Below are 26201 nucleotides of genomic sequence, written 5' to 3' on the forward strand. Positions count from 1 at the left end.
GGCGAAAATATCGGCTTTTTTAACAACCCAGCCTGAATCAGCAGCAGTGATGCAGATGTTAGCTCTGCTGGTGTTAGCTCTGCTGGTGTTAGCTCTGCTGTTTGCTCTGCTAGTGTTAGCTCTGCTGATGTTAGCTCTGCCGGTGTTAGCTCTGCTGGTGTTAGCTCTGCTGTTTGCTCTGCTAGTGTTAGCTCTGCTGATTGTTAGCTCTGCTGATGTTAGCTCCGCAGGTGTTAGCTCTGCTGCTACGAGCAGCCAGAGTGCAGCTCGTCTGCTGCTGGTCCAAGTCCCGACCAAAGCGTTAGTGTTTTAACATTAATTCAGATTAGTTTTATTCATGGTGTATCTTTGGAATAACATTAATGCTTTCGAGCAGTGGTGGCTGAGGGGGACGGCGCTTGTTTTTGTTTTTCAAGCAGCACTTTATCGCTCAGCAAAATACAAATAAAAGTCTAAAAACACACAATGTTAACTTTATTCAAATGCACTCGTCCTTTCAGCTCGTGCAGTTTGGCATGTTTCGTGCTGTAATGCAGCTCGAGAGCCTTTTTCATGACCGCAAGCGTGTCCACAAAGAAATAATCGTTCGTCCATTTCTCCTGGAACATTCCGCATCCACCTTTCTCTTTGTCACACTCGCCACGCTGCATTCGCTGATGTCAATGACCCTCTCGTTTAATATTGAAGTTTTTGACATGACGTGACCACGTGATGATACGTTCCGCTCGTGTCGTGTTCAAGGACCCTGACCTTGTCCAGGAAAAACAGTCAGTCGCCGGTTATATTCTATATCAGACTAGATTTGGATTATTTTTTGGAGTAGATTTTTTGCGTGTGTTTATGAATTACCTCGCAAAGACATGTGAACACCCCCTTTCTAAAATATTGCTTCCAGCGCCCCCCGACGTCCTCTGAACGCCCCCTGAGGGGCGCTGCCGCCCCAGTTGAGAACCCCTGCTCTAGTGAATAACACACATGTTCACACACACACACACACACACACACACACACACACACACACACACACACACACACACACACACACACACACACACACACACACTTACGATTGGTATCTTACCACGTCATGATGTGGAGGAAAGTCAAAGGTGTACTCCTTGCCCAGCAAATCCTTGTATTTGTAGTTCACATTCTTCTTCGTGTCATAAGCCCCGTAGTAATCATAGTTTTTAACCTTTGCATAATACAGACAAAAAAATGGTAAGAGGCTCATTAATCATCACCGTTGTCATGTGCAGAGAAGGACAAAGCATTGGGCCAGATACTGTGTCGTCCGTTATTGGCCGTCAATCCCTATCTCGCAAGCCTTGTGGGACAATTTGCATCTTAATTGTTAATGTCTTTTCAAGTGCCTTTTGTTGATATGTGGATATAAATAAATCATTAGCGTGCTTGTGTACAATATTTGTGTGTAGTAGAAGTGTGCGTATCTCACAGGAGCGGCCCCATCCTTGTTGAACCAGCCAGGTCGTTCCCAGCCATGTCTCTCCTGGAACACACAGCCCTGCTCCGTCAGTACCTAAGACAAACAACAGCACACACACACACAGAGAGGTTATAACAGTACACAAAGGCTGTGAATGTTTACCTAATAAAGAGTTTACTTTGGAATCATTACACAACAAAACAGTAATGTCATCACTCAAAACATTTAGCTGAAAGACACTAAAGCGCTCCATAGAACTAAGAGGAACTCTAAAGGATGGTGATAATAATAATAATTTTGAACTTTCAACACTACAAGCAAACCCCTTTCACATTACAAAGGTTATTTGATCACTGATGATGATGCAGTGCAGCTTCAAAACCAGAACAATACAAAATAATAGACAACAACATTACCTGGCCTACATATTAAATATCATGGGAGGAATTAAGAAGTGATGGTCAAACATTCTTTTAGCACAAATATAGTTTTCTTGTTTATCCTTGATTTCTTAACCAGTGTTGAAATAAGATATTTCAGCGCTCGCCATCGTCCTTGTTAAAATTGACAGTCGCCCACAGTTAGTAGGTATGTTCGGCGATGCTCTCCTCCTAGCAAGCAACTAGCTGTCTCTTGCCAAACCTTCCCACACCGAGCTATATTTACCATCCATGCTACCGAGCTGGAGAAAACGTGCAAGCAGCAGTGTCAAAGATGGCCTGTTTGTGCTAAAATATTCTCCTATTGTGACAGGATCTGTTGGGAATCAAACCCAGGTCTCCCATGTGGTAGGTAGACTCTCTACCACTGTGCTACCCAGGGGTGATAGGCTCAGATGCAGAGACAGACACAGGCTTGTGTTTGGAGACATATTGTCTCCAAAAAAGCAGACAGTCTTAATATTTGCACTTTGGCAGATCAAACTCCTTAAGTATCTGTTAGCCATTAAGAGCAATTAAGTGATTAAGAGCAAGAGCCAGTATCGTGAACAAGAGCTCATTTGAAAATAATAATAATTAGACTTTTTCTGTGATTTTTCTGTCTCTCCGCATTGTCTCTTTACATTTATTTGAGGCTCTCCAACAGCAGGAAGGCTAGTTGCTAGGTGATGGCCCTCGACGAGTGATTAGCAGGGGTCTAATGGGCTTGCAGCCGAGGGTTGGACCAACCCACTCTCACAGGGACTGTGCTCTCCTTCGAGCGACAGCCTTTCTACCTGAGAGCAGTTATTTGTGTCCTTTCAGAGCTCCATACTCTAGCTGGCTAGCATAAAATCTGGTGCCATAATTATACTGAACATAACATGATAATAAATGTTGAAATAAAAACTTGTTATGGAAATGAAAGTCTTTTGTGCTGTAAAAGTAAGGAATTAAGTCTTAAATAGTAAAGTGTTGTACAACAAGGATACTAGCTCTGCCTAAAAATAACACAATCTATTGAGCCTTTGAAGTGTCAATCAGCTTTTATGTTTTACATTAGATGAAGGATTTCATTTGTAAGTGCTATCGGTAATGACACTGACTCAGTGAAAATCAAAGGCTATTTGAATATTTAAGGATAAAGTCCCAAATTATGAGCGGTCTATAAATATTTGTGAGAATGAAGTTTTGCACTGGAACACAGAAGCAAAATCTGGCCATGGTGCTTCATGTTCTGTCGTACGTATGTATCAATTGCTGCCTTTAGCACATGCCTCATCAAACAGTACAGTAGTGTGTGGTCTTTAGATAAAGATGTGCAGGTGTTTTGCCGCGTATCATATGTTACTGGTGCTCGTTAGGCAGATGGAATTCTCTTTATGAAATGTAGGAGCAATACATTTAACGTGACAGTGATAATTGGATTATGCTATAAGTAAGTATTTTACTCACCAAAGAAAATAGCCGCATTAAAAAATTGGTGATCAGTTTGAACTGATTTTTACACAAATTTTCCGTGAGCTGTTGGTTATCTACATTAAGTCCCTTCAAGTGTTGCAGGTGGAGTAAAGAACATTTTCCACTTTTTTGTGATCAAAATAATAAATCAGATAGTAATGAATCCAAAAACACAAGTACATTTTTCATTATGAGAACACAAGCTACGAACTGAAAAACATTGAAACAGAAATGACCATCCCTTCATGTCTTTGCTCATCCTGTACAACATCTTTAAAAAAAAATGAAACCTTCGGGAAATCTGGTTAATTATGCATGACAAGTGTCAGAGAAGCTAAATAAAACAAGCTGTAAGAAAGCAGTAGGCATGATCTACAAAATACATTGACAGCATTGCTAATGCAATTTGTTTGACAGTAATCTGTTCTGAAAGAATGCCTGCATGCGTAAGCGGGGGTAGAAATTGCAACAGTTAAAAAGGTAAATGAAGTCTGGAACAGGAAAGCAAGGGTAAGTGGGTCATTAATGCATAAAATATGGTGGCGAGGCCCATTAAGAGTTTGTGTTGGGCTAAGGAGAGAAAGGGAAGCTGAAAGACATCCGAGGCCCGGCTACCAAAACTAAGTGTATCATTTATAATCATGTTGGCAAGGGTCACATTAATAAATGTAGCTGCAGGGGATAAGTTACACTGCTAACTGCCGTCTGCATGAGTCTGAATCAGCTTTTCGCCTCCAGACTTGAGCAGAGACGGCATGAGAAGAGAGAGAGAGAAAGATTAACATACTGAGAGTAATGAGAGAGACGGGGTCAGAGTTTGACTAACGATATCTTTTCAAACACTTGTCTCACCAGTACTTTAAGACTAGCTCTGCAAAATATTCAACGACAGATACATGAACGCACATAGGCAGTTTGTTCTACATTTCTGTTTGCACTTTAAATTTTAACATCAGCCACTGAAGTGAACTCAACCTGGGGTTCAGTAGCATTGCTTATATATTGATTTTGTCACATTACTGTCTCAATTATCCAATCAGATGCAGCCTTGAAAGCGGTCAATAGAGGGGAAAAAACATGGGACAAAGACAGTGGCGATCACAGGAGGAGGCAGAGAAACAGACATTAAGTATGAATAGTAGGATGAATAGAAGAGGAAATTGTGTTGGGGAGGACATCAAGAAGAGAGAACACGATGAGAGACATACGAGTGAAGGCTGTGGGTAGACGTATGGGGGAAAATAACCGAAAAGGAAGCAGAATGAATGGCTTAAGGAGACAAACGAGAAAAGAGGTGAGTCATACAACATCTAATAATATAGGAAGTGGCAGAGATGATCCTGCGACTTCTATAATCTATGTTAGGAAACCTCGTCAATACGGGGTCAGAAAGTCTCCCCCTATGTTCAAGCCAAACGGTGTCTGTCTGTCTAAATCCTGAGAGATACACGGCACTGCCTACACTTTTTTGTAGAAAGTAAAAGCCCTGCTTACCTAACTGAAAGTGTTTGAATAGAGCCAAGGTTATAGTTAATGTTCACCAGATGGAGGGAAAATAAATATGAATATGGTTTTGTAACATCTCAGGGGAGGCGCCAGAATCGGAGACTAATGATACTTTACTTGTTCAATAATAACACAGACTGTATCCTGTGTTTATGTGTGTATTCAGTTTATAAAAAAATACAGCAACAGCCCTTATTAAATATAACGGTGACGGATAAAATATCAAGAAAATAGCCTTTGTGGAGCGATTGAGTAAACAGTATGCTCTGTTAGTATAACATTTATAGAGTAATAGTTAGAAAGAGGAGAGAACAAAAATAAAAAAAGATGTATTTGCTTTTAAATCTGTAGTGACTCATCAAACCACAGTTGAAAGCTGTGTGACTAACTCACACAGCAGAGATGCACATTGGGGTTGTTTTCTTGAACTCCTCAAGAAACACACAGATAAACTGCTCATCTACCTGATGAAAAGGGTCCTTCCTCATGTTCCTGCTGGCCAGCGGCTCATCAAAGGGGAACGCCACAGAGTAGTTTTTAGCATACGACTCGTGGCTCCTCTCTCTGATCCAGCTTGCGTTGTCTGTCAGCGAGTTGTGAAAACGCCTGAGACGGGAGGGAGAGGAATTCAAAAGATTAACGCTCATTAAAAGTCACACGCATTTAGACTTCCTTAAAACTTCATTATTCTGGCTCCTGCTGCCCTTAGATTAAAATGCTAAACGAAAATTTAAAACCGTGTTCTGCTTTGTAGAGTGGCGCCATCCTTATGAAACTTCCTGTGATCACTGTCACTGCTCAAATACTTTCACCGCTGAGTGTTTTTATACAGTCTTAGTGTGCATTGATTGTTAGAAAAATGAACTAAATGCATCCTTATTAACCTGCCATTCCATCATCCATAAAGGTGCATGGGTTTTGTTTCTATGACAATAATAGATAGATACTTTATTGATCCCGAGGGAAATTCAGGATAGCTGTTGTATGATAGACTAGTATCGCCCCTTTGCTTTGTATTATCCATTTGGGCTGCTATCTATGTGTATCAACCGGAGGATTGCCTGAAAAGGAGCGACAGTGACGACACCAGCGCCTTTCTGAAAAGTTCAGAGATTTAGAAGAGCTTGGAGCGCCCGCGGGGAAATAAAAGTGAGCACTCCAAAGTAAAGTCACTGGGCTCTAGGCAGCCTCTGTTAGAAATGATTATATTGTCTGCTGGATGTACCTGATGTCATAACCATACATATCCTTCTCAGGGCGGCCATGTATGATCCAGTGAGCCAGCTCTCGACCACAACCACCTCCCAGCATCATGCCTGACGGAATACACACATACAACACACACAGAGAACAAAAGGAGAAGTTGTTATGAACAGCATCTCATAATCACATCTATCAACAGGTTGTTTAAACGCTCTGAGTAATACAATACAACAATCTTCTTTATAGTGTCCATGTTGTTTTCATGTTAAGCTCATGAACACAAAGTCGGAAGAAAGACTCCCCTTCTCAGAAGATGGGACCATCAGATAAGCACATGAATGCACCATTGGCCTTGGCGGAGGTCTGCGTTCTCCGAGTGCCATTCTAGTTATTCATATATCTGTATTTGAGTAATGGTTGAGAAAAAGAAACTGACAAATGAACTTCTAATGAAAATGATTGTTAGTTGCAGAATCAATACCCAATTTGCATCCAATTGTCACAGATTACTGGTTGGGAAATGAGTGGAACATCTGAATAAAAAAAAGGGACCTCTGTCTGGAGGGCTGTGAATATGTCTCGTTAATTTGGAGAAGAGAGTTTCTCCTCTGCAACAGCCTCTATATGTCATACGACCTACAGAGGATCGTTTTGACCTTTGTATCATCATTTGACCCTTGCTCACAGCTGCCTCTAAGCAATCTGACCTCATCAGCTGCAGCATTCTGTTTTGTTTCAACCCGACCCACAAACAAAAACTGGCAATTCAATATTTTTCAACCATCCGCTCGCAAAATTGCTGGGTTAATGAGCGGATCCCTTTTAGCTACCCCCTTCTCGTGTTGTGTAGCTGGTAATTTGCATACATTTTGTGTGTGTTTGTGTGTGTGTGTGTGTGTTGTGTACACACACACAACATCAATATGCAGCAGCACGAACAGTGTGTCCTTGCATCCCTCCTTCACCCCCCCCCCCCCCCTCCATCTCTCACAGCGTGCCCTCTCCCTTTATCTACCATCGCTTCACTCATCTGCGGACACTGTCACTCTGGGCCAAGCCTGGCTGGATGTTTGAATGGCGGGAAGGGTGGATGGATGGGAGCAGGGGTGGAGAGATAGAGGGAGGAGGAGGGCGGTAGGGGGATGATGGAGTTCTCCTAAGACAATGTGGAGACAACCAACAAGACGAGGTGGCACTGATAAATGTCACCCGAGATAACTCCGCTGATGTGTGAGCGAGTATCTGCGTGTGAACCCTTATGCTCGTGCTTCCACTCATCTTATCATCCCTCCTCTCTGCCTTTGTACTTCCCCTCTCCTTCCCCGCTAACGGTATCTCGCTCTATTATTGTTCGTTTATGCCTTGCAAACATTTGTTCCTCTCCATGTCATTATCCATCACCCCCTCTCCTCTCTTCTGTACTGCTCTCAGATTCTTTTTCGAAAGTTTCTCTCTCCCTTTCTTCTGACATTTACAGTGACGCCCCTAGTGATTAAAGAAAAAAGCTTTTAAAGAGGAAGAAAACATGCATAATTGTATTTATGCTTCTCTACCATAGTAGACTATTAAGCATATTGATTTGCAGGTAAAAGGACATTTACACATCTAGGTCAAAGCTGTGATCAAGTTGAGCTTTCTAGAATTCCAGGTTACATTTAAAGAAAAAATTCCAACATTTTGGACCATTTGCTCACCAATCTGATGCCTAACTGAGCTGGAGTCAGGATGTGTTAGCATAAAGATTAGTGGCAGGGGGAAATAGCCAGCCTGGTGCTGACAAAAGTTTAAAATTTTCTCGCTGCTATTTGCGTCTCTGACTCTATCCTTGCAAAAAGCATCCTACCACTAAACCCAATAGTTTACTCAGCCTTCCTCGTGTACTGCCTTAAATACATATTACATAATGTACATACATACTTATAATGTGATTTTAAAAAAACTCTGCAAGCCATAATGCCTACGAAGGTGCTCAGTATTGTGATTATGAGACACATGGTGATACAGTTAAGAGGTGCAGCAGTTAAAAGCAAATAAAAAAACATAATTAGAATAAACAAATGCACTCAGCATGATTGTTTTGACACTCAAATTAAGTAGCTTAAAAAAGGTTGCCAGGTAACAAATACAACTTTTAATAAGTAGAGTAACTGGTTGCTTGAAATCCAAAGTGAACCCCAGCACTGGAGGCTTGAAAAGTTACCAAGCACTCAGTGATGTGAAACTTTAAAAACAAAATCACTGTGAATCTGTCTACTGTGGTTTTTGAATTACCCCCACTTGTCTTTCACTGCCTTGAGCCATATAAGCTGTGCGAGTTCATGTGTGTACATGTGTTTTGTGTGATGGAGTGAAATGGACAGAGGACAAAGGGACGCAGACGCAGGGGAGGAGAGAGCGACAGATGTAAAGAGAGAAGGGCGAAATAAGACAACAATGATGAAATGTGGACATTATCAAGCTCCTGCTTTGATAAGACGAGGATGTTTTGTTTGCGTGTTTGCATGCTGAGTGCAGATCTGTGTGTGTCAGGGAAGGGAAATGCATTTGGAATATCCTTGCTGTGCATGGCAGCATGGAAATTCCTTATTATTAATAAGTCACTGTCACCGGGTGGTGTGATAAAGTGGTGATGCTGGGCCCATTTCAATTAGCTTGATCCCAGCATGACACATCAAAACTAGAGGACGAGGGGAATATTTCATCCACCTGCATTCAGATAGAAATGTTACAGTTTTATTTGCAGAAAGTAGAAGAAAGAAATATGTACAATGTGGGATGAAAAAAGGACTGAAGGGAGTGCCTTGGCAGCGGAGTGGTTACTACGCATGCCATATAACTGTAACGTCCGAGGTTTGTGTCCGACCATGGGACCTTTTTTGTCATACCTTTCTCTTTCCCCCATTTCTACACTGTCGGCGAAAAACATATAATAAAAGAGAAAAAAGTATTAATTTCATTATTTATTTGTCCTTTTTTATTATTTATAATTTAGTCTATAACTGACTGAAAATAGTGAAATATTTCCATTACAGTTTCCAAAAGCCCAACTTGTTTCTTATTACCAGTCAAACTCAAAGATATTCAAATCACAATGATTTATAACAGAGCCAGTTAACCTTCACATTTGAGACACTGGATTTTTTTGCCTTTATTTGTCTTTTTTAATCAAAAATAAATAAATAAATTACTTAAACCATTACCAATTACCAAAATTGTCGCCGATTCATTTTCTATTAAAAGATTAATTGCTTAATCAAATTTTCAGCACAAGGTAAAACCATAAGCAATACAGGTCTAATTAATAAAATATGTATGAGATATAAAATGAATCAACAGCTCAGGGAACGCAGTGGGTGAGCCCTTGTTAACCTGACAATGGATAACAAGATGGTGAGGGTCTCATGGATAAGTAGTCGGGGAAAAAGAAAGCAAGCGAGGAGGTGTTCAACAGCAGCAATGATCAATCAGCAGTTTGCATCCAATGTACAAAAACTACACTTCTGAAGCAAAAAATAACAATCTCTGTGTTATGCGCGAGTGTTGAAACCACTGTATGCTCGCTCATTAGAGCTCCACCTCTCTGCAGCTTCCAACCTCTTGTCATAACAACTTCGGAGCTCGACCCTGTGATCTTTTGCTCTTAAGCTTTCTCTCAACCGTCTGTTAGCGCTGATGGCGATTACTTTACCCTTTACACCCCCTCTCTCTCTGTTTTTCAGATTGCTGAGATACTCACATTCCTCCCCGTCTTATGTCAAAGGTATGCTCATCTATGAGTAAAGTAATGGAATGACGCGCGTGTGTGTGTGTGTGTGTGTGTGTGTGTGTGTGTGTGTGTGTGTGTGTGTGTGTGTGTGTGTGTGTGTGGAGGGTGCTCTCCATGGACTCGATGAGAAATGAAAACCCCTACATTATTAATTTGTGCATTGAGAGTGTCCACAGAGATTGTCGAAGGCTGGGTCAAAGTATGGTTAAAAACACTCTTTGGACATTCCTCCTTGCTTTTCTTCCTGTTTATATTGCCAAGTACTATGGATTGCTTTGACCTTTCGAGCTCTATCATTTCATGGTCCCCTCTAGGGAAAGCTCTACACAACAAAGTATTTGAAAGCATACAACTGTGAGTGACACAGTAGCCTATGCATCATTTGTTTACAACATTGACGCTCTTAACGGAGATGTCTTTACACTCTTTGTCATCCTCGTTTATCTCCCTTCATTTTATTTTTCTGTTCAAAGGTCTTCCCCCGTTCTTTCTTTGATCTTTCCGTCCCGGCAGTAGCCTACTTACCGGCACTGTTGAAGCCACAGCCCAAGAAGAAACCTCTGACCTCGGGGGCTTCTCCCATCAGCGGCTTATGGTCGGCTGTGAATGATTCTGAAAACAGACATCGAGAGAAACTTTGTAGATGAAACAAACTTACACAAACTTACTACAGAGGTGACATGTTTTCCTCAATAATACTTTTACTTTGTGTAAAAGAGGAGTGACATTGATAACGTTGTATCCATGTCTCTCCAGTCTTTACTGTGGTTGTTAGCTATTTGTTGATAGTTACTTTATGTTGCCTTTTTGGCCAGCTCTCTCGCTCATAAAATAAATTATTAACTTCAGTTTACTGGTTGAATAACAAAATAATGATAAAATAATCAATGTATTAAACTATGAGTTTAATGGAGCGTTGATGTCAATATAGTTTCTGAGCTTTAGTGGACCAACTTGTCTGGGACGTGTTAGTTTGGCGCAGGAGCTAGGTCAGGCAGTTAGCCGCTAGCAAAAGATGCTTTTGAAAGCTTCGAGTTATGTTACTTACATGCTGTGTGTTCTCAGCTGGCTTGCTGTTGTTAGTCACCGGTCAGACAACATTCAGGAATAAACTCATTGTGTTTAGAATTGCTAAGCTAGCTGTTAATGGTTAGTCCCAACCATAACATTAGGCTAACTGTAATTCCAACCATAAGAAGTGCATTTCTAAAGTAGGTACCGGTACATGATATGAAGACACAGGTAGCCTACTCATGGAACTCATAACACTCGCAGCATGATTGAGATTTCTGCTCTATTCGTCCTGCTCTCTCAAAAAAGGTGTTGAGGACAAAGTAAGCTCACTATGAAAATTCAACAGTCACAGTGGTGTACTTATCATGTAAACACAACACTAGAAATAAAACAAAAGCCAGCTTTAAAGCGAGGCCCACTGCTGAGGAGATGCTCTTCCACAACTCTGATGAAATCCTAATTTTTATCTCAGTTTCATCTGAGCTTTCTCTCCCTCTGAGCTCCGTCTTTCTTTACTTCTGTCCTTCGTTAATTTATTTATTTATTTCCGTCAAAGCTTGTTTCCATTTCTTATTTTGTTTGTCTTGCCATTTGCTACATTTCATCTCTCCCTTGTTACATCTCTACTTATGTTGTTTCTTTCTGTTCTCTATATCTCTATTAACATGTCCAATTCTACTTTTCTCCATTCATGCTTTGTTGTTTGTCTTCCTCTGGTCATTCAACCCTACATGTGTGTGTATTTGTGTCTCTTAAAACAGCTGCATCACAATATGATGATGAAAAAACCCAATGTGATACTGTAACTCTTCAGGTAAACAACTGACCGGCTCAATTAACCACTTTGGGAACGTGATATTGCCTTGACGGAAAGTCAGGCTTGAGCTTATCGAACTATCTCCTCTACAAACATGACACATAGCCTGTTAGTTTAGGTATTCATGAGCAAATACAGTATTGGAGCGGTGCATAAGATACTTCACAGACAGATACGCTTTCACTTTTAAATTAGAATGTGTCCAATTTAAGAAGTGTCATGAAAGTTGCTTGTTCCCTGCTGTAATGCTCAATGGTATAACAAATGTTCATGCAGGATTTCCCCAAAAAATGTATGACTCTTTGGAACTGGTGTGTGTGTGTGTGAGTACCTGGTCCACAGACAGTGGATTTGATGCCAGTCTGCTCCAGAACAGGAACTCTGTTCATTGCACCTTCAATATGTTGCATGAATACATCCCAGTCCAGGTCAAACAGGCTGAAGGCAAACTTATCAGACACCTGGGAAATAAAACAAACAGCAGAAATGTATGGGAGGACGTGGTTTTCTAATAAAGGCAAAACACAAGTGTGTCATTTTTTAAAGCGACTGTCCATGTTGGGATGTTTTTAAGGATAAGCTTTTTCACATTAAGTTTTATGTTCAAAGTAAATGACATATTCTAGCTGTAGGAACACAATGATCTTCATAAACAGGTGCTCTTACAAGGGGCACATCTTCCATTGAATAGAAATTAAAAGAAACATTGTGGGGAAATGTAAATGAACAACTAATTGTGCACAAAACTCCCAAAGTAAGTAACATAATGTTGGAATAAAGAGTGCAAGTGTAGAACATTGTGTATTGTTTTTTCTCAGATTTTACTCAAAAAGAACACAGATGAATTCCAGGATTATTTTTTAAAAACCTGCATTAACTGACGTTACTTGGTCACTTGGGGGCAGCAGAAACAGGTTGTGAACACAACATTGACGGATCATCACATTTTAAGTTGATATGACGAACTTGCCGCTTATTTTTTTCGTGTTTTGTTCGTATTTCCCGCAAAGTGCATCTACTGTACTGCAGTGGATTGTTGGATTTTCGATGTTGGTGCTCCCCCTAGAAGCCAATGTCATCAGGACTGATGTGCTCTTTCCTTTTTCTTCCTCATCACAGTTGACAAGAACACTGACTTCAGTCCAAGTCACCTGTGACTGTAGACCGCCAACTGTGTAAGTAACTCAGCACAGTCCTGAAACATCTGTTGAATTGACTCTCTCACCAGGGAATTAACATCTGTCAAATCCCTCAGTTTCCTGTCCAAGCTTTAATTTGCTCCCATCTGGACCTCTGCATCTCCCTCCTTGTCAGCCGGGCCAGCCTTTAGCTCATACAACTCATGCCGAGCATTGCTGACCGCCTCGCCTTAAATGTCTCACCTCCTACATTAATCTGACTGAAGTCTGACTAGCGTAGGTGTCTGACTAGCGTAGGTGTCTGACTAGCGTAGGTGTCTGACTAGCGTAGGTGTCTGACTAGCGTAGGTGTCTGACTAGTTAGACTCAGGGTGCTCAAATTGAAACATCCAGCACAGCAGCTTGTGCTCTTTGCAGTGATGTTATCAGTCATGCATGTATCCCTATATCCTGGCACTGATCCGGTCATTCCACCACTCAAATTTCTCCATCTTGGCTCGTCCATGAGTAAATGCATTTCAGTCTTTTAGCTCTTACTTTAAGAAGGTGACTGCTTTTCTGAGTCATTGCTGACATATCACACTGGATAACAGCCTCAACTTAGAACTTAAAATGTTAAATATAAGTGATTCTTAAAATTGAAAGTCTGCAGTTAGACAGAAGTGCTGAGAGAGAAGACTTCCTATGGCTTTACAATTAGCGTCAGTGTTGACACTTTCAGTTTTGATTAAGACTTGAATGTCACAGGGACGTGCGAGCTGGCAGTAGCCGCTTTCATGTGAACAAAGAGTTTCTGCATTATTTCCGAGCACTGACACTCAACCGGAGTATCTGAAGAGCAGTGTTCTTTGTCCTAGACACCACACTTCTCTCAATCCCTCCAAAGCCATCAATCCTGCTCATCTTCACTCAGTAGGCATCCTCTATTCTCTCCGTCTCCCTGCTAATTCTCCTTTCTGTATCTGCTCTTTCTTCCTCCATTCGCCTCAAGACATCAAAGCAACGCTCAGCTGCAGAACGAGAACAAAAGGAGCTGCTTCTGCACAAAGAAATCCTTTAAAATGTGGGGAAAAAAACACTGAGGAGTCTGTGGACAGGCAGGCAGCCAGGCGGAAAGACAGAAAGTCATAAAGTCAGTGTTATTAGTGTCCTCCAAAAACCTTGCCTTTCAAAAAAACTAAGACTAAATATTTTAAATATATGTTTATATTTACCTCCGCCAAGGAGGTTCAGTTTACTTGTTTGTTGGTTTGTTTGTCTGTTTGTCAGCAGGATTATGTAAAAACTACTGGCCCGATTTTTTATGAAACTTGGTGCAGGGGCAGATACACACATTTGTCATATATGGAAAGGGCCTTGGCGGAGGTCTGCGCTCTCCTAATGCCTTTCACTTTTTGGGCGTATAACTTTTATAAAGACTGAGAGGTATCTATTGTTTGGTTGTTTCTACAAGTTTTACCACTTAAATGTATTTCATCAGTTACCGACATGGCTCCTTGTTAAACATGAACAGGTTAAATAGATGGTAATCTTTACTTGTGAATGGTACAGTATGGTCCACAATTACATTGCATTGTAACAGCACAGATTAAAAAGGAAAAAATCAAGTGCTGAACACCAGGAAAGGAAAAAGAGCAGAGATGCATACCACCAAAGCTGCCAGCCTAGTTAACAAACTGCTCTAGAAATCTGTCCTTGAGCAAAAATACACATCCATTAGGACCAAGACCACCTGTCGATGTAAAGGCTTTTATAAAGATCATCCTCCAAAGTCAACCACCCCTTTAAAACAGTCTGTCTCTGCAAGAAAGAACTGCCTGTACCTTTTAGGGTTGCCAAAGAGTTGTTTGAATAATCTTCCCTGATCTTCACAGCCTTATGTCATTTCAGACTTTTACATAAATGCTTTGGTTTTTATGTTCCAATAAAAAGCAGTTTCACCGGTAGTGGAGCTAAGAATATAAGGTTTGTGGGTGGTGCTAAAAGAACATCTATGGGGTCATTAAAATCAATGGGTTTACCTCCTTTGGAGGACGTGTTATACTCATCATTCTGCCTATTAGAAATTAGATATCTGGTGTGCAGGCACCCACAGTTTCATTATTGACAACAATACTTAATAGCTTACCTTGCCGAGTATGTTTTTCTAAAAAAAACTTTTATATAAACATTTTTAAATTGCAAATTTGATACCAAACCCTTCCCACAGTACAAAAGCACTGAATCCATTAGGCTGTCAATAGTGTGGAAAAAACTCATGAATTTATTTATTGCCTCTCTTTCTATTCAGTATAACAACCTTGCCTCAATGCACAACCAGGTGCAGTGTACAGTGCACATTTTCTGCACAATGATTCATTTTGATACCAAAATAAAAGTTTGACATTTGGGGAAATACGCTTATTCGCTTTCTTGTCGCAAGTTGGATGGGAAGATTGTTATAACTCTTGTGTCAGCACACAATTTCCCCTCTAAACCACTAATTGTTATTGTTACATATCTCTTCATGTAAGAGTTAACCAAATGAGATACATTGTGTAAATAAATCAGCTTTAATTGTTCAATGGGTTCAATTCCGAACCACCTGCTCCAAAGTACTAGGGGCATTATTTCACCTCTAAACTGGGTCCATACAAGTTATTGTACTAGTTTGGCATATTTATTGTATTATAATGTATTCTTTATATTGTGTATTGTATTTACTCCTGTGTAATACCCGTCAGTCAGTCAGTGGGAAAGAATACCAAAATTCGACCAAACTGCTAACTGAAGCTACGCTGTTTCCCAGGGCTAGCCTTTTCCCTGCCTCTAAGCTTATAACACATCCTGAGTCCGGCTCCATACTTTAAAGAAATTATTTAAAATTTGGGGAAGTATGCTTATTTGCTTTTTTGCCAAGAGTTAGACGAGAGGATTAATAAAACTCTCATGTTTGTATTGTAAATATGAAGCTAGAACCAGAAGCTTATCTTAGCTTAGAGCAAAGACTGGAAACACAGAAAAACAGCTAGCAAGGCTATATACAAAGGTAACCCCCAGTAAAAAAAAACACAACTTGACAGTTTTATACTTCAGTTTTTACACCTACATAAAAGTGTTATAAAAGCATTGGTGAGCTTTCTAGGTGAATTTAAAAGAGAGCAAGGCTATCTTCCCCATGTCCAGTCTTTGTACTAAGCTAGGCTAGCTGCCTCCTGGCTACAGACATGTGAGCGGTATCAATGTTCTCATCCAACTCTTGGCAAGAAAACAAATAAGCATATTTCCAAAAATTTCAAAAAAAATTCTTTAATTTGTTTTTACCTAAACTACGTTTTGAATGCAGGACTTTTACTTGTACCAGAGTAATTCTACATTATGATACTTATGATACTTTTACTTGAGTAAAAGGAGCTAAATATCTCCTTTTACCACTAGGAGATGAGAGAACAAGAATTGAGGTCAAACTGACAGAGAGAATGATAAGTATATAAAAAGGATTACACTTCATTCAGATTCGTATTTAAGTATTTGATTTGTCAAACAAAACAGATGTGCGTCATCAATCTCACTCACACACATAGACAGTCAATACGAATACGAATCTCAAAGCTATGAGAATGAGGCTGTTAACCATTTAGATAATATTCAAGCTTACCTCATCCCAGAAGATGGGATTCTGTTCATAACCACCCACAGAAAGGGCGTCACCTTGGAGGCGCAGGTACACTGATGCATCATGGTCCCTGACATTTGGCATGTTCTGTAAAGAGCAAGGATTAAAAGTGGAAACATTCAAAACAGGAATTAGTCAAAACACAGTGTGTGGTAGTGATAAAATGATGGGCAGATTCATATTCATGAACAAGATGAGGATGGATTATAAAAGCCTCAATCTTCATCTAAGAAATTAATTGCTTTGTTTGATTGGCAGCTAGAATCTTCATTCATAATGACAAGACACAAAGAAAAGCAAGTTGTTGGTAACATAATTGAAGCACCAGCACATTTTACCAGATAATGGAATAGAATTATAATAAAACTCAAAATCAAAAGTTATCACAATTCTTGGTGGATTTTATGTCAATCAACGAACTGATGGGTTACTAATTTGGGCATAACTTTGCTTATCGCAAGGTAACCAAAACAAAGACAAATAATTGGGGAAATGTTCTGAAACAAAGACAAATTACCATGCCGTTTACCTCGTAATAAAAAGCTATTTTTCCCTTTACTCCACCCAGAATCTCCCAGTTAGTGGCATATATAGGGAAAAGCGTATACAGTACGGGACATAACACCCATACAAATCTTTACAGCAGTAGTGGCATATACCATGACATGCATTAACAAACCATAGAGTTTCTTTATGTATGTTATGGCAGCTACTGACACACCATGAAATCTTCTTTCAAAAACAGAGCAGAGGGAAGCATTCATCCCCTTGAGTCAGAGTAAATATTCTTGTATAAGTGTGTAATGAATAGTTACACTTTAAGTATGTTGTGTCATTTGTATTCATTCTGTCACAAGTGCTTTTCAGTCCAAAGTCAATTGGCTCTCTGGGTACAAAACTAAAATACCAGTGAACAAGCTGACATTTGGAAACAGCGCACCACATATAATAACAGCCAAACTATTCCTTTCCTCTCTCTTCTGCGAGTACACTCAGGCAGCTTGTTGTGATCAACAACATAGACTTCCATACACTCTGTCCCTCACACAGAGAAAAAAAAAACATACACCAGTTACAATCAGCGAGCTTATTAGATTTAAACCCAGCACAACCTCTGAGGACAAAAGCACATCTATTCACGCACAGACATGTGGTCAGCATGAGATGTTTTGACCTGACAAGTTGCACACCCCGGTGGGAACAGATTTCCTGATGGCATCCGAGTGTGTGAGTGTGTCATTTTGTGTGTGGGTGGATGTCTGTGTGTACATGATGTAGCAGTAATGCTGGTTAAGCTGCTCTTAAACTACATAACAGAGAAGCTCTGACAGCCCCCCTAAAACCACCAGCCTCTAGAGGATGAGCACAGTTATGTATGTGTATACTAACTAAAACTAACACGCACAAGCTCCACAATCAGAGGTAGAGTGGCACATGTACACACACCATGTCCGACGTGTTCAATCTGCATACAGAGGCCTCCACAATGCACACATTATCAGCATTAAAGGATATAAACAAAACAATCTCCTTTTTTCTGTAACACAAACAACGCACACGTATATCATTCCAGCACTCACTAGTAGCGTTCTGGACCATGACAGGTGGAAATCTATAATGTCACAGTGCCCCCTGCTGGTCATACAGACTTAATACAGACAAATGAGGGAATTTGCCGGCACAGAACAGTGTGCCAATGGTTGATTGTATTCTTAGTATAATATATTATGAACCACTACCTACCTGTATGCCTTCAATTCTCTCTGTCACCACATAGGCATGATGCATCGCAACAAGAGGCACCTTGACTCCAGCCATTTCTCCCAGCTTGGTGGCCCACACACCTTCATGTAACACACAGAGACAAGCAAAAAAAGTCATAAAAATGCCACCTTTAAATCTAGATAAATGCAATTTGATTAAATCCCCTGTAAACAGTGCACCAAATTGCTTCTTTTGAATAAAGTAAAAAAACCTCTTTGCAATCTCTGTGGATTCTCCTGATAACTCTCTCATCAAAAAAGCCTCACATTGTGTCACAAAACGTTATTTACATGTCAAATAAAACCAAAAAGCTTTTAATCTGTGTTTTTTTTTTGTCTTTTGGATGATTAGTTAGTTGATCTTGTCTGGATCTCACCTGCACAGTTCACCACACAAGACGTCTCAATGGTCCCATGAGGGGTCTCCACTGCCTTCACCCTCTTCAAACCGAAGTCGTCGGTCCGCACTTGGATACCAGTCACAGGGCAGTTCTCGATCACCTGATTTAAAGATGTACATTACACTAAATCAATCTAATAATATTATAGTCCTTTTAATATCTGCTCACTGACGCTGTGAAAATATTTTCTATTCACAAGTGTGGCCTAAATGTTCTCCAATGCTGCTGCGACGGCAGTACATCAGTCTACTCAAGCAATAACTCTCCTTTGACCCATACTGCCATACTTTATAATCTTCTTCATATTGTCACAATTTCTCAAAGATTACTACTACTACTACTACTACTACTACTACTACTACTACTACTACTACTACTACTACTACTACTACTACTACTACTACTACTACTACAGTATTGCAGATTAATGTAAAATGCTTTAAACACATAAAGTAGTTATCTGAAAGTTCATGTTAGTGGAGGTTCTCTGGACAGTATTTTTGGAGATACAGCAGGCTTGGCCACCTTCATGAGGCCAAAAAGTAAGACTAAAGCCTAAAGCTATCATTTATTACTAAAACATTGCCTCGAAATTTGTTTACATATAAAACCTACATTTTGTCTATACATCTTTTACCCTACGTTTGTTTAAAATTCTCTATGAAAGCACTGACCATCATAAATATACAGGTATTAGATCACAGCCATTCAAAACGTCATTTGTTCAAAACAGCAATTAATGTTTAGCTGTACATACAGTTGTGACATGGCTATCTGCACTGCCTCCTCTTGTTCAGATAAGGGTGCTATTTCTACACAGTACAGTGTTGTGTGCACACACACACACACACACACACACACACACACACACACACACACACACACACACACACACACACACAGAATCTCACTAAATTAGAGTGGCAGGTAGAAAGGCAGAACATTATGCAAAGAGTTTTTTAACACACACACAAGGTAAAAGGTAAATGAAGGTTTTTGAACTACCAATATGATCCAAACAGAACATTGAAACCTAATCTACTTATTATTCCTAGCATTTCTTTTGAAGCTATATGCAGTGTTGAAATGGGTGGGTGACATGATTAAAAAATTTCACATGCAGACGATTGTACACACACATAACCCATCTGCTGTCAAAAGAAGCTACAATTTTAAAAGAATACTCATTTGTATTTGATTGGCTACACTCCAATTACAGATATGTACATCCACTGTAATATATGATGAATAAAACAATAATTGTGTATACGGCTGGTCCAACAGCAGATCAGCGCACATTACCGTGGCTCCCCTGGCGCTGGCAGCTCTGGACAGGGTGGTGCAGGTGCCTGCTGGGTCCATGGTGCCATCTTTTGGTACATACAGGGTTCCATACAGATCATCAACGTTCATCAGAGGATACAAGTCCTTGGTCTCCGCAGGTGACAGGACATAGGACTCGATACCATAAACTTTACCCAGCTAGAAATGAAGTGACATGGCATGTTTTATTGGTTATGTTTTAGCCTGAGAGGAATTATCGAATGAAAAAACTTTGCACGACACTTCCTGAAGCATATGCAGGAGGAGTTGCATTACAGTCACTAGTAGCATGTCATTAATTATGTTTTAACTGAGGATTGTCTAAACATTGTTGCTGCTTTTTCCTGGCTGGATCAGTTTCCCACCATGCATTGGTTAGGTGAAGTTTTAAGTGAACTTCGAACCTCAAACATACACAATCAAGATAAACAAAGTATTTTCCCTGGTCGTGTGTGTGTTGTGCATGCAGCAGGCCAGTAATCATATTAGCTCCAACATATAAACTTATTGTACAACCATGGCTTTCTTTTGCGGAGCATTACGCAGATTTACAGATAGCCCACTTACAAAACGGGCTAAGAGAACAAACAGCTTTTTCTTGTGGCATTAATGTGTATCATTTTTATAAAAAAATATAAAAACATATTTGCTTAGCTGATTTATTTCAATGTCTAGAACTAGACATTGAAATCTAGAATTTCCAATACTTCCTGTCTGAAGTCTTTTGATGTTCTTAGTTTGCAGCCACCTGCTTTGTAGTGGACTCAGTGACACAACTGTTCCTATGGAAACTAATTAAAGCTATAATGACAGCTCCTTATGCCAGTTAATAACATATGTAAATAACCTTGGCCCAGTTTGATTTCTTCTTCTTCCATGTACACATTTCTTCTACAGACTATTTCATCATAATTACATTGCTAAGAAACACAAGTTTACTAGACATTAGTTAACACTGCAACAGCAAATTAATTTAAATTGATCAAATAAATGAATTTGAAGAACATTAATTTCTATGATAATATATATTTTGTTCCCAAAGCAACACTACATGGAGGGCAAGTTCTGATAAGGTTGTTCAAATGTAGTTTTCACATGTAAACCAGTTATAACCCCCCCCCCCCAACCCTAACCCTTAATACCTTAATGAATCAATGAAACGATATTTTCCTCACAGTGGCCAAAAATCAAGCAATCTCGATACTTACCGACATGAGGCGCTTGTACTCGTCAAGCCTCTGCTTGTTGGAGGCAATGAAGAGTCCTCCGTTCTGGATCCAGCCCGTGTGGAGGCCCGTCTCCTCCTCGAGGTCTTTGCTGATCACATTCCTGGTGTGGGCCAAGAGCTCTACCTCAACATCACTGGGACGGAGCTGCCACAGCAGGCCTAGTGACCATACACACAAACATGTATGTGTACGGTTGAACATACAAAACACACAACAATAAGCACTTTATCTGCAGAGACCTTATCAAGACTTGAAGTACAGGAGAAACGAGATACTGTAGGTAGAGTATAGAGTGAGAGCATATGATTTAAACAGTAACAGTGAACTTATCAGTCCTCCTACGGTTTGTTACCTGCAGTGTGCCAAGTGGTGCCAGCAGTCAGTCTGTCTCTCTCCAGAAGAACTATATTGGTCATCCCCATTTTAGCCAGGTGGTAGATGGTCTGACAGCCCAGACTGCCTCCTCCAATCACCACCGCTTCCGCTGACCTGAGGCAGGCGGCAGAACACTATAGGTGAGCTGAGAACATGACTTTCAAAGTGGGACGATGTCAGCGACACCATTCACTGAGTCGAACCAAGTCGAAGACAAAAAGGTTGTTTTAGTTACCTTAAAGTAAATTAGGTGACATGATGAACACCACACTCTCGTCCTTCCACGAAATAAGAAGCTACACCCCGCAGTTGATTAGCTTAGCTTAGCACAAAGACTGGGAAACAAGGGAAAACAGTTAGCCTGTAGGTAACAAAGTCTGCCTACAAGCACCTCTAAAGCTCACTGATCAACAATTATCTCGTTCTGTTTAAAAGTGTAAAATGTTTTTTTATGGGGGATTATGTCAGGCTAGCTGTCCCTCTCCTCTTCCAGTCTCTATACTAAGCTAAGTGGCTAATGGCTGTAGCTTTAAACTTAACGGACAGAGAGTGGTATTGATCTTCTCATCAAATTGACAAGAAAGCAAGTAAACCCATTTCACAAATTATCGACCAATTGCTTTGAAGCATTAGTTTTTTTTCGCCTGGAGTTGAGAAGAAAAGTGTTTACCGTATTCTATTATTGAGTAGATTATTTTTCATAACTGACAATCAAATGTCTTAATTTTTAGACCTTTTCCAGACCTGAGTGATCCATAGAGCACCTACGATCTGTTCAGGCCTTGCAGAAGTCACCATGAACATTATTCTTCCATCAACTGGTCCATATTCACAACTATGTATTGATACATTGCACGAAGCCTCAATTTACCCAGTTGTGTGCGTATTTTCAATGTCAAATCATCCCATCATGTTGTAAGAATTGAAACAGAAACTGGACTAAAATTGCAAAAGCTTTTACAGTTTTACAGCACATAATACAGTTAACACAATCCATCCATACACTAAGCTTACTTGGGTAAAGGTTTAGTGGGTCCAGAGGAGGTTCCAACTTCTTGTTTAAGTGTCTTCTCGTAGGGAACACTTTTTTCCGTGGTGGGCTCTGAGCTGTAGGAACGCCTGGTTGTCCGGCACAAGGGAGAGAGAGGAGGCCGAACTGCCGACACCACCCGCCGAACCGCGCTCCCAAGGAAGGCCATGGCCCCTGTGGTCAGTCAGAGGACACAAAAGGACAGAATTGCACAATCATTTCTGGATTGTGTTGTCCAGAATATTTAAGGTAAAGTAACGTATAATGCAAACCGTTTCAATGTTATTTACAGAAAAACATTTCTGAACTCCAAGGCAACATGGCAGATAGGGGTCTAATGGGCCATCGATCTGGATCGATTCAATGATCAATGATCCAATATGTCACAGTCTGCTCCAGTACTTCCTACCTCAGCCCGGTACTTTTCCACACCCCGCCTCCTTCTCACCTCACCAGCCAGCCACTCCCACCTCATCGCCTCACCTTGGGCTCAGGCTGCTGCCAATTAATCAAGCCTTATTTAAGCCTCTCCCAGTCACTTACTCAGTGCCAGATTGTTCTCTACTCATGTCAGACTTTCCGGCGATTACCCCCGGACTGATTTCCTGTTACCGACCCTGCCTGTCTCCGAACTACCCGCCTCGTCAAATCCCCGGAATACCCACCAGCCTTCTGTCCCCGACCTCGAGCTCGGTTTCCTCATCTCTGAACCTGGGTTACTTATGTCTGAGTAAGACCCTCTGCTGTGTGAAATTATCATTTTGCATTAGGTCTCTGCATGTGTCCTGGGATTTCCTGTACCTGCCTGTTCCGGTAAATAAACCTGTGTATCTACAATTCCTGGTGTTGCATTTGGGTCCTTACACCCCCTGTGACAGTACAATCTGGCCACTCATGGACCCAGCACACACAGCGCCACCTCTGAACCGGATGGAGCAGGTGGAGAATGCCATCCAGCATCATGAGGCGAGGTTCACCTCGATGACAAACGAGCTACGGCAGTCGGCCGTTAACCAGGAGCAAGTGATGGCTACGTTAGTTGCCTAGGTTCAGCAGCTAACGCTAGCTATGAGATCTGCAACTAGTCCTGGGCCTCCTCCAGCTCCGCTGCCGCCAGTTTCAGCTCCAGGACCAGCACCGGATTCTCAGATGGGGACCCCGGAGCGCTATGCCGGTGATACTGAGGGCTGCAACCCGTTCATTACAAACTGTTCTCTCCTGTTCGCCTTGAAGCCAAACACCTTCAATTCAGAGGGGCGTAAGGTGGCTTTCGTCATCACCCACCTGACTGGGAGAACTTTTTTCGGCCAAGCTACGCAAGGTCTTCAGCGGAGTTTCCATGGGTCCAGACGCTAGCGGAGGTCTGATGAGTCTAAAGCAGGGAGACCGGACTGTTAGATGGATTAATCGAACAAACGTCCAGACTGGATCGTTGGATCCAGGTGAGGAGGAAAGAGAGACACGACAGCGGCCACTAGGCCACTTCACATCCGGCCGGCATCGAGGACCTGCGGCGCCCACCAGTTTCGATGCTGAGCCATTGCCAGGCGGACCTGAGCCCATGCAGGTGAGGCGCACCAGCCTCGCCTCAGAGGAACGTGAGCACCGTAGACGAAGGAACCTCTGTCTATACTGCAGCCAGGGTGGCCATTTTGTTTCCAGATGCCCAGCAAAAGACAGGGCTCAGTAAAGTAAAGTGTGTGTGTGTGTGTGTGTGTGTGTGTGTGTGTGTGTGTGTGTGTGTGTGTGTGTGTGTGTGTGTGTGTGTACACGATTACACCAACTTGAATTGTGCATTATTTGATTTACCATATGGTGGAATGGTTCAAGAAAAGTCAAGTAAAACAGGTGGTTAACTCCAGTTTCAGTCAGCAAACGCTGAAAACAAAATTTCTAAATACAGTTTAATAGCGTGTTAACAAATTGAGAATAAACAGTAATACATTATCACCTAAGCGTGAATAACAGACGTGGCATTAACGCTGCATGTGATCTCTCACACCAACAAGCATTGAATACAAAACAGCGTTACTAAAGATGCAAGTTATAAAGTAACTTTGTTGCACGAGAGCAGTTCGGTTGCCGCATGCACACTTACACTAGGTTCCGCCTGTTACAGACTGTCCCGGAAAATACACTCGATGCGAACAGATGGGAGACGGGATTGCTGTCGCGACAAATGGCCGGGTATGTCAGAGACAGTCAGCGTTTTAAAGTATGGTAGAGGAGCTGCAGCTCAGTAGCAGGAGTGGGACTGCAGTTGTACTTCCTATCTGGACTCCTCCTCTCCTTAGAGCATGCTGCACACTCATACACACATTACGTGTGTGTTGGGGGGGGGGGATATCAGGGTATCAGCTGTTGTTGAGAGTCCTTAAGGTCCAGAGACCAAACCAAGCAGAAGTGGAACATTATATCTATATAGGAAGTCATGTATGTAGAGTTTGTGTGTGAGGCATTGGATACATAGTCGAGGTAATATTGCGGCGGGGCAATAAAGCAATAAAGGGTGAGAAGAGAATATATGTGAAGAGAGGAGATAACTTTGTAAAACCTGAAACATTCCTGCCTAAGTAATTCAACATTATGAAATCTTAGGCTCTGTACCCTGAGCCACACGGTATGCTCCACATGGCAAATTGACTGACATGAATCGCCACCTCCAAGCCAGCAGCCAATAAGGCGCTGAGTTTAGGTTCCCTCCAGCAAGAGGAGGTTCTCTCCAGTTCATACAGCTTTGAGCAGGAGAGGAGCTTAATCTCAGAGCTGCACTCAATCCCTGTTATTTTATCTATGTGTGCATGTTCGCCCATACCTGAGGAAAAAGGCTCTACACTAACCTTTGAACTTGGTTGGCTACTCGAAAGCCCTTTCATGTAGTTGAATAACCAAGTTTCTGAACATGTAATTTAGTGCAGCATGGCATGTACACACCATGTGTGTGTACATGTGCAAGTGTGTGAGCTATGCTTATCCTAACAGCAAGTTTATAGGTTGAGTGTTGTGACCTATCTTTAGCTACGTTTCATTCATTTTGATTTATGATATTATTGACACCGTTTGGTGTTCCAAAGATAAGTCTAAAGGTTAGTTAACTGAATGTGCAGACAGTTTACATACAGCCTGTGCCAAGTAATCTGTGCGTGAAACCAAACTTTTTCAAATGACTTGAAAATGTGTGTCAAATTCTGTTCTGACACAAGTATTATTGGTGCATAAGAAGAGTTATGAAAATGTTATACCATCATCTGTGAATATAAGTCTCGAATATATGCTCTTGCCATAGCACTTCACCTTCACATAACAAAAAAGCTGAATACAGATGATGGTTTGACTTGTCACACCTTGGCAATGATAAAATAACAGACAGACATGCAACGTATTTAGAAAAATTAATTGACAGAAATTGAGACAATATTTGAAGTGAGATTAAAGTGAAATAAGAAACAATACTATGTAAAAGTAGTCACCCTTTGTTTTGTTTCATTCTAGATACATTTGAAAATTAAAAACTAAACCCTCTTGTGGTGGATCTTTGTCAGTGCAACATTTGGTCGTACTATTTCAAATGACCATATACTTAGACACTTCTGTCAGAAAGGTTGGTTTATTAACTCGTAAAAAAAAGTACAACCACAATCAGACAATGAAAG

The 26201-nt window shown here is 41.0% G+C and overlaps 1 protein-coding gene across 1 annotated transcript in view; it reads right to left on the minus strand.

The window, feature by feature from the left end:
• Window positions 1–24802, minus strand: part of sardh (sarcosine dehydrogenase) — a 42103-nt gene extending 17301 nt beyond the window's left edge. Inside the window, exons 1-14 of the mRNA XM_029444469.1 lie at window positions 24647–24802; window positions 22533–22722; window positions 21496–21632; window positions 21123–21301; window positions 19894–20073; window positions 18568–18691; window positions 18171–18271; window positions 16410–16514; window positions 11965–12094; window positions 10328–10414; window positions 6059–6149; window positions 5298–5439; window positions 1457–1540; window positions 1082–1195 (exon numbers count right to left, since the gene is read on the minus strand). Coding sequence (XP_029300329.1) covers window positions 1082–1195; window positions 1457–1540; window positions 5298–5439; window positions 6059–6149; window positions 10328–10414; window positions 11965–12094; window positions 16410–16514; window positions 18171–18271; window positions 18568–18691; window positions 19894–20073; window positions 21123–21301; window positions 21496–21632; window positions 22533–22717 — 1659 coding nt within the window. The 5' untranslated portion in view covers window positions 22718–22722; window positions 24647–24802. The remainder of the gene's footprint in view (window positions 1–1081; window positions 1196–1456; window positions 1541–5297; window positions 5440–6058; window positions 6150–10327; window positions 10415–11964; window positions 12095–16409; window positions 16515–18170; window positions 18272–18567; window positions 18692–19893; window positions 20074–21122; window positions 21302–21495; window positions 21633–22532; window positions 22723–24646) is intronic.
• Window positions 24803–26201: the final 1399 nt, after the last annotated feature.

This window comes from Cottoperca gobio, chromosome 12 (assembly GCF_900634415.1).
Source record: "Cottoperca gobio chromosome 12, fCotGob3.1, whole genome shotgun sequence".
NCBI lineage: Eukaryota > Metazoa > Chordata > Actinopteri > Perciformes > Bovichtidae > Cottoperca > Cottoperca gobio.